This window comes from Halichoerus grypus, chromosome 3 (genome assembly GCF_964656455.1).
Source record: "Halichoerus grypus chromosome 3, mHalGry1.hap1.1, whole genome shotgun sequence".
In the NCBI taxonomy this organism is placed as follows: Eukaryota; Metazoa; Chordata; class Mammalia; order Carnivora; family Phocidae; genus Halichoerus; species Halichoerus grypus.
The window spans coordinates 104437315-104446684 of NC_135714.1; the positions used below are offsets into that span (position 1 = coordinate 104437315).

The 9370-nt window shown below is 37.2% G+C and overlaps 1 protein-coding gene across 1 annotated transcript; it reads right to left on the bottom strand.

Moving 5' to 3' along the window:
- Positions 1–363: 363 nt before the first annotated feature.
- Positions 364–7397, bottom strand: IL21 (interleukin 21). Its single transcript, XM_036069412.2, has 5 exons — positions 7230–7397; positions 7086–7121; positions 2599–2754; positions 484–561; positions 364–387 (listed from the first exon to the last, which is right to left on the bottom strand). Exons 1-5 carry the CDS (start codon positions 7395–7397, stop codon positions 364–366), a joined length of 462 nt encoding a protein of 153 aa, XP_035925305.1.
- Between the last annotated feature and the right edge of the window lie 1973 nt (positions 7398–9370).

A 9370-nucleotide genomic window follows, 5' to 3' on the forward strand; every position in this document is an offset into this window, starting at 1 on the left:
ATTTTTGGTAAAAAATTTTAAGCTTCTTCCCCAATAAAGAAATGTCATAGTTGGGCAAAATAATATAAAGTAAAAACTTTAGAAACCATAGAAATCCATAACATAGGAAATCAAACTCTAATTGAGTAGAAAGCTTTTTCAAGTTGACTAAAACAGAGCATGTGATCAAACTTAAGTATTGCATTGTAATTGGGGGGAAATAATCCTGACTTTGAACACTTATCTGAGTCTTTTCCCCCATCACTAATATGTTGTACTCTTCCATTTAGAAACCAAGAAGTGAGTTTCACTACTGTGTTAGAGTATGTAATATAGTGTCCAGCTTCAAGTTAGATCCTCAGGAACCTTCATATCTCATGTGTTCTAGGAGAGATGCTGATGAATCATCTGTGGAAATAATATACCATGAGTAATATAAACATAAGAAGCAATCTGGATAGATAAATATGAAGTAGAAAATCAAATATAATTGCAGTTACATACCCTTTGGATGAGTGATTTCAGTCTTTCTAGGAATTCTTTGGGTGGTGTTTTCTCATAAGAATCACATGAGGGGCATGTCTAGAAATCAATGAAAGAGTAATATTCTCCTTTAAAACATTTTTTCTATTTAATAAAATGTTCAGTTAAAATTTATTTATTTATTTTTAAAGATTTTATTTATTTATTTGACAGAGAGGTAGAGCCAGAGAGCACAAGTGGAGGGGATGGCAGAGGGAGAGGGAGAAGCAGGCTCCCCACTGAGCAGGGAGCCCGATGGAGGGCTCGATCGATCCCAGGACCCTGGGATCATGACCTGAGCTGAAGGCAGACGCTTAACCATCTAAGCCACCCAGGCACCCCCAAAAGTTTTTTTTCCAATTAGAAATATAAATCATGTTCTCTGAAAAAAATTCAAGACGTGCATAAAATTGTTCAGGAAGAAACAATGGGAAAAATCACTTGTAATCCTATCCTCAGAGATAACCACTGCAGTCTTTGGATGTATATCCTTCCAGTAATGGCTTTTTCTTTGCATTTATGTTTTTTACACTGGAAGGTAATTTGCTTTATTTACACTCAACATGTCACAAGCATTCCCTACATGTTAAATATTCTTCAAAAATATGATACGTAATGGTTGCTTTGTATTCTGACATTGGATCAAACTATTATTATTTTTGGACACATAGGTTGTTCTAACTTTTCATTATTGAATACAATGCTGCAAGAACATTTCTGAATAATTTTTATATGCATCTTTATTTGATTTGATAAATTTCTAGAAGTAGAATTACTAAATTAAAGGAATAAAAATTTTTGTCTCTTGATGTATATTGTAAAAAAGGTTTACTTCTCTTCCTGCAGGCCATTCTCACTATTGTTGGGTATTGTTAAAAATTTTAATTGGAAAGAAGTAGAATTTCTGAAACTTCCATTTATTTGATTATAGGGAGACTGAACAATTTTTCATATGTATATTGCCCACTTATATTTCTTTTAAAAAAATTCTAGGTTTTTCTTCTTTATCCTTATTCTTTTTGAGAGCAAACACCAGGCCACTGCTTGGTATTCAGCATCTCTAAGTCAGTTTGATGCTGTGGTGAGAGCGTTTGACTGAAAGGTAGGAGATATAAGTTCTAGTTCTCATTCTACCACTTAGTAATTGCAAGGCTTGGGACAAGTCACTTAACCTCTTTAGGTCTCATTTTCCCATCTACCAAATGAAGGCGCTTAACAAGAGAGTTCTAAGCTCAGTGCCAGCACTGCCATTTCCATGAGTCTTTGCTGTTGTGTTGCAAAGACGGGCTCAGCTCCTTTCTTTCTGAGAAAAGTTTTAGAGGGATACTCTTCACATTGCAACTTGGCTAAGCAATTAAAGGAAATAAAAGTCATTTTGATAATGTCACTAAGATTTCATGTGAATCACGTGTAAAATTCCTTGGAGGAGAGAGAACTGATTAAAAAGATATTTTAGAGTAATTTATCTTATGTGTTTATCCACTGGTTTTGATTGGTTCTTGAATTAGTCATGAGAGTATCAGCATTGCTTATGAGTTGGCATAAGAAGAGATATACAAGCGGGTATATCTAGTAGGACCTCCTAAAACCAGGGACTATTAAAATTCTCCAGTCAAATAATGAAGTCTATCTATTTAAATGTAGTACTGACTATGATTGTACAGGACAATAATATTTTTTAAGAGAAGAAGGCAAAGTGTGAGATTTTTCTTAGTCTTTTGTAGGCTCTCTTTTCTTGTGGGAAAACTGGGATCTAGGTCCTGTTAATAAGAATACAAGTTACATGTGGCCATATAAATGATAGAAAAATATTTAACTCCTAAGTCACAATTGGATTCTTCACCTTGGGAAGTTATATTAACTTATTCTAGCTGCCAGCGACTTTTAGCAAATTCTAAACAGACTTTCTGGGCACTTTCAAGTCTGTGGATTTGGAAGAGGTGACTCCACTTCTCAAAATACACCAGATATGATAACATGTAACTGGAAGGAAGGCACCGGAATCTCTGGCTACAAGTGTGTTTGTTTGTGTGTTATATCATGTAAGGGATATAGTTAGTAAGTACAAATAAGATAGATGACAAATGACAGTCTTACTGGTCTGTGTTTCTGTCTTCTGCCTGCATTTGTGGGAGGTAGTTTCCTCTTCAGCTGTTTAGTTAATACATTGATTATCTGTTCATTGCCTCCCATATTTGTTGCCTTTAGTTGGGCCTTCTGAAAACATGAAAAAGCTGACCGCTCACAATGTCTCTGAAAGAGAAGGAATTTGTATAGATGTTAGCAAAACAAAAGTTATTCAGAAAGTAAAAATGACCTTCCCGATCCTCTTTTTCTACTTCTATTATGGTGTATTAGATCACATTTATTTTAGCAGATGGTGAGGAATGAGTTCACATCCTACTTAATCTTTGGGCTGAAGAGAAGAAGGTGCCTGCAATGCAAAATTTCACCCCATATTAGGGAAGAAAGAACATATCCCTGCCTCACAGGCAAGAGGGAGGAGCCTCACTTTTCCACAGCTCTTTATTCCTAATTCCATTTGAAGTCTGGGTGGTAGGCAGGATCTTTGTGTTTTGTGAGGGAGAGTGGGCTTGGTTTTAGAACAAATTTTCTAAAAGTGACACTGTGACTGGTTGCAGCTTTGGGTGAGATATGCTGTAATCCAATTAACAATCTCTTTTATTTGTTTTTTTGTTTCTCTCTACAGTGTACATGGGAGCATCTAACAGTGACATTGAGCAGCATCTTATCTTGTACAACACCTGGCATCATGTCTTCTTGCTGGCAAGTGCTTAATAAATAGGTATGGAGTTGACAAATGAAGTAAATGAGTGAAAACCCCTACTTTGGGAAAAGGAAGTGGCTACCTACCTCTGATGGCATATTCCACCTCTAAGATTCAATACACCTGCGATAGACTACACATGACTCTTCTAAAATCCTATTCACACTCTTAGGTCAGTTAGGGTAGGATTCTGCCTGAATCAAGCAGTCAAGGAACAGAATTTGAGACTTGCCCAACCAATGTGAGGGAAGACCGTTCCTTAGAAACTAAGGGTAGTGTCTCAAAGAAGGGAGAAGTGGACAGAACAAGGATCAAAACCTTGTCTCTTGGTTTAGTCAAATAACTACTGAGTAGTGAATAAGTCAAAAATCTTAAAAAACCGAACTAAAAAGAAAATGGAATTTATTGGAAGAACAAAATTTTAAACTGACTTGTTGAAAACATTTTAATGCTGATCTAAGAACTTGTATCCAAGTTTCTTTTTTCTTTCAGCAAATGCGTGTATATTAGGCTCTTCAACCCCTAGCCCACCCCACCCTAGTTGCTGTGGCTTCATTTCCCTAATGCGTATGGAAGTCACTGCCATATAACCAGAAACCTCAATTTCTCTCAGTCCCTGCAAGGGCAGTTCCATATATAACAAAATTACCTGAGGCTTCTCATGGACAATCAGCTGAAAATAGCATCTGGCCTGCTTTGCATTTTCCAACCCATATGCTTACCCAGTATGAATGTTGATTAATACCATGCATCTTTAAGACACAACCTCATCAGGTTTGCTTTGCATACGTAGCCACAAGCCGAGAACCAGCTTATCTGGTTTCCTTATATCAGAGCAGCTTGCCTCTCGCATAAGGGCAAGGTATCCTTTCCATATGTTTGCCAAAATGCTTATTTAATAGAAACTATTTATAAATGTTAATTATAGCACTTTTTTTTCCTTGAAAACCACATGTTCATGTTTGTTGAAGTTTTTTCTTTTCTCTTCTTTTTGACCACAACCGGCTTAACTTACTGGAAAAAAATAATATTCATATTTAAAGAGGTAAATTTTCCAGCTGAAACTGAAAACACTAACTGCTTCATCCGTGATGATCTGAGAAACCAGCATTTCTCACAGACGCCCATTTTGCTGAGTTAACATTTACATGTGTATGTTGAAAGAAAGTTATGTTCCAAAGAAGTATAGGGGCCCTACCAAATGAACTCCCTTGATACTGCCAGGAATGGTCAAGATCCGTGATGAGTTTATACCTGAGAAAGCTTTTCTGAAAGCCTCTGAATGGCATCTGGACACTGATGCCCATATCGACAGCTGTGCTGTCTCTCCTGCCCTTCCTTGTTCACCTGTGTCAGCAAACAGTGGTATGTTGCTTTGTGCTCTCTGCAAGCAGCAGAGCAGTCCCTGGTGATGTGCGGTCCAGGACAAATAGCTGCTGGATTTGGCTTCAGATGCACATCAAAGGCAGCCTCAAAGAGGAAAAGAAGTGGAAGAGCTGTCCTGCTAACTGCCTTAAGGATGAACCAAGAAGGGGCGTGAAGAGATTAATCTTGCTTCAGGCAGCCTCAGGTGCCCTGTCACTGGATGAACCCAAATTCATGCAGAGCACCACCATCTGGGAGTATAACAATTATTTTCCTTTGCTGTGCCTCGGTGGCAGCAAACTATGAGGGCAAGGCTTTGATTCCTTCATCCTTGAACACATGGTAACATGAAGAGTTTTGTGTCCCACACTAGTATTGCAGAAGAGAGGGAGAAGTACGGAAGTCAAAAGCAAGAGTAACAAACAAAGAGAACAGACAAGTGCTGCTTTTGCAAGGGAGCACATTTGGCTTTGTTGTTTTGCAATCGAGTGTTTGAATATATTTACCTCCGTATAGCTTTTTTTTAACACCCCTCACAGAAAGGCCTTGGCCACTCACACTAGGAAGTCTTGGGTGAGATTACCTTCGTCCCACACACAAGCCAGGCTTATATCAGGGTTTCTCAATAACACACTATTGACATTTTGGGCTAGATAATTCTTTGTTGTTAGGACTGTCCTGTGCATTCTAAAATGTTTAGTAGCATCTCTGGACTCTACTAGATGCCAATAGAAACCACTTCCCTACACACAACTGTGACAACCAAAAATTTCTCCAGACAATGTCAGATGTTCTCAGGGGGCAAAAGCATTACCAGTTGAGGACCACTGGTTATGTAATTAGAAAGAAAGAGAATGATGCCTGGCAAGGCCAATTAGGGATCGGAGATAATCACTATGTATCAAGATTTACATGCAACATGTAAGTGAATTTATTTTCCTTAAACTTTTTAATCTTTTCAAATCTCTTATAGACCCTGCTTTGATGCTAGCCCTAGAAAACTTGATAGAAAGCTACCGTGGCCTTGAACTATTTTCTTTCTTCCTAAGTTTGCCTGCCAGCATAGCTTAAAGATCTTAGTTACACCATTTCTCACTTGTATCATAACTAGCATTGTTGGATAAGATTGTCGGATAGATAGAGTGTCACTGAGACAAAATCTTCTCATTATGATGTAAGATAAAAAAAAAAAAAATCTCTATCTCCAACAAAGCATAGATACCTAACAAAGGAAGTACCCACGGGATCAACTCAAGTTAGAAAATGGGAAATCTTCCTTATTTCTCATTTTGCAAGTTACAGACAGAGCTGGTGCAAAAGGACTCTAAACACAACAGTTAAACAAAATACGTGAGATACTGAAAATGCATGTTTTGATAATTAGGTCATGATTAAGAAATATTCTCACTTATTGGAAAAGTCTTTCCAATAAGCTGAATGTGCTACTTTCATTTTAGATGCTGCTTATTAGAAAAGGACCTAGTAAATGAGAGTGGTTAGGTTCAGAGCTAGAGAGTGAATTTTAGAGAAAAGCAATAGTTGTGACTCATTCACTTTCTAAACTTTTACACATAGTCATTTACGATAATTGTTTTTTTTGCAATGTATCTTTATATGTCTCCCCCTTTGTAGTGTCCTAATTACTGGTAGCACTTTTATAGTAACTCTGATTTATGCAGTTAAAGGTCTGTGACAATGAAAATATTTCCCCAATTGCATTTATCTCTTCAGGGTACCAGACGTGAAGACTAGAGCGAAGTTACCAAGGAAAAGATCAGCACGCAGCACTCTTGAACTATATCCTAGATGTTTTCTTCCTGGGACCTAATGGATTTGAATGGCTTAAGAGAATGGGATGAGTTTGTGAAAATAGTCCTTTTGAAAGATCTCTCCAAAGGCCAAAGACAAGACTCACTGAGGCCAAGGTATATGGGAATTATATTCTAAAGGACAGCCCTGATTTCGTCCATGCTGTGCCTGTAATCTATTCTTACTTTTTTCTTTCCTTCTCTTTCTTCCTTCCTTTCTTTTCTTTCTTTCTTGTCATTAAAAGGTGAATTCTGCTTCTTCTGGTCTGTATTTCTTAGATAGGTTTGCCAAGGGCTCTTAAAATGTAATTAGTTGGTCATTGTTCAGAAACTGATCATAGTATAGTTTTTTTATTCTGTCACAACAATACTACTTGGAAGTACTCTTAGAGATATTTGGAGATAAAAATATATTTTGTAAGGTAATGCAGTGTTTATTGGTTGGCTTGTTGGTAAATCAATGAGTGTTTGACCAAAATAGGAATAACTCTTTTACCAACTATTAAACTCCCAAACTCACTGAAATTAAGTAGATTCCTAAATAATTATGCTAATGCCTTTCTTAGTTGGATTTTAAAACTTGTACCACATATATTTTCACAAATAAATTCAACTGGTCTTACCTTTACATCTTCTGGAGCTGGCAGAGATTCAGGGTCCTAGAGCAAAAGAAAATTAGTTCTGGATTATTTTTATAAGTCAAAAAGTTCCTTTTCTATTAATTGAAGAATATTATTTAAATTTTGTTGTGACAAGTATGGCCTTACCAAGTCATTCACATAATTTTTCAGCTGATCAACAATATCTATAAGTTGACGCAATCTAATCAAGAGGAGATCTTGCTCTTGGAAGCTTGATTTATGGGCCACTGTCCCCAAGAAGATGACCATCAGGCAGATGACTATCTTCTCCATGTTGCCAGCACTAGATCTCATAAGTGCCAGTAGAGCAAGACCTTGGTCTCAGTTTTCACTGCAGTTTGACTGTGAACAGGTTGTCAGTAAAGCTACCTATTTATTCATCCTTCAGGGAGAGGTAAAGCCCTCCCATTGCAGCCTGGAAATCTTTGTAAAATGGATGAATGTGAGTAACTCTTTTTTCTTTTCCACTGGCTAGGTATACGTGTGCATGTGCTAATGCGTGGGGGCAGGGATTGATGGAGTCAACGAAATGTGCCCCATCTGCATCTTAGACAGGAAAAAGAGAAATGGGTGAATTCCAATTTTCAGCATGAATCAAGAAGTGTGCATGGTAAACAGTAGGTACTACAAAACTTCAAAGAAGTAAACAAAAACACTTTGATCTCTCTTTCTCTGCCTCCTTTAGCATCTTACCTGTTCCCTCTGACAGTCATAAGGGCACTTCAATAATGAGTAAAGTGGCAACATGTGCTTTCTTGCAGGACTTATTCTTAGTGTAATAACGATGCCTTTTGACTGAAATCATCCAGTATTCCATCATAAAGGTAGGAGGGGAGCTACATTTTAGGAAAGTTTAAATATCGGGGGTATTTTCCAAACTAGCAAGAATATTTTACGTTTTAATGAGGTTAAAGGGTTTAAAGTAGAATTTGCTTACAGTTCTTCCCAAGAACATCTTTAAAGAACATTAATCTTGGCTTCTAACATTTTACTTAACAATGTGGTTTTTAAATATATCATAAATGATTCTAAGAGATGCTGAAGAACTTCATCTCACCTCCCAATCAGGGTCTTACCCTACCTTCATTAAAAAAAAAAAAAAACACCTCTAATGTCCATCTCTTCTATATAATGCAACAATTAAATGAATGAAAGGTACTCATTCCTGTCCAAACCAAAAATTTTTTCAACAGCAAAATCAAAAATATCCATAAATGATTCTTTTTCTTTTGAGGTAGTGTTACTTATTTCTTTAAGATATTGATTCCTCTGGGGATGAGCAACACTATTCTAATTACAACCAGGTAGAGGTTATAAAAGACTCAAAGTCCAGAAGTGGTTTTATCGTCTTCCTCTCTGATGTTCTTCTGTCCCTGCCGCTCTACCCATTTGAGAAAGTTAAATATAGTATTCCATCCAGATGTAGTTTTGTACCACAGGCAATTAGATCTTATAAATTAGACTCTTGATTATAGGTTTTACTTATTCATTTATTTTTCACCTATTTCATTGCATGCTTACAACCATACTTTATGCTAGACTGTTATGTACCCAAGATAAATTAGAGTTTGTACTTTCTAAACTTTTACACATAGTCATTTATGATCATTGTCTTCTTTGCATGTACTTGATTTGCTTGACTATAATTTTTTTATCATAGACTATCTTATCCAAGGCTATTCAGGTTTGGTCTTACAGAGTAGATAAGAATTTTTACTGTATGATCAAGAGGTCCTCCCTATAATCATTAAATTCTATAGGGGAGGGTTCTAGGTAAACCTACGAAATACGGTGGACTAGGGGTTGCCACTTGGCACCTCGGCACTGCCTGCATAGTCTTTGTACACGCTTTCCTTATCTGCCTAAAGAGACGTGAGTCTCTTTGTAGACACTAACCACAGTGGTTAAGAGTTCAATTTCTAAAGTAAAGTGCTTAAATTCAAATCCAGGCCTTAGCAATTAATAGCACATCTGACCCCAGGTATATGTTAACACAAAAGGAATATAAGTACAGATCTAATCATAGGGTTGCGGTGAGGCTTAAGTAGACATTCCAAGTAATAGGGCTGAATACCGCACATGATAAAATCCCAGAAAGTTTGTGTATTGATTATGGATAAGGAAGAGCATGGCAGGTCAGTGGTCAGCCAAAACACACAGGTACGGCTGTGCTGATGGTAAAAAGATCAAAAGTCTTTCATACTGCTTAGAGAGAACCACTTCTCTCAGCCCCGGAGTGCCTCGCCAAAGTCCCATGCATCCCAGTC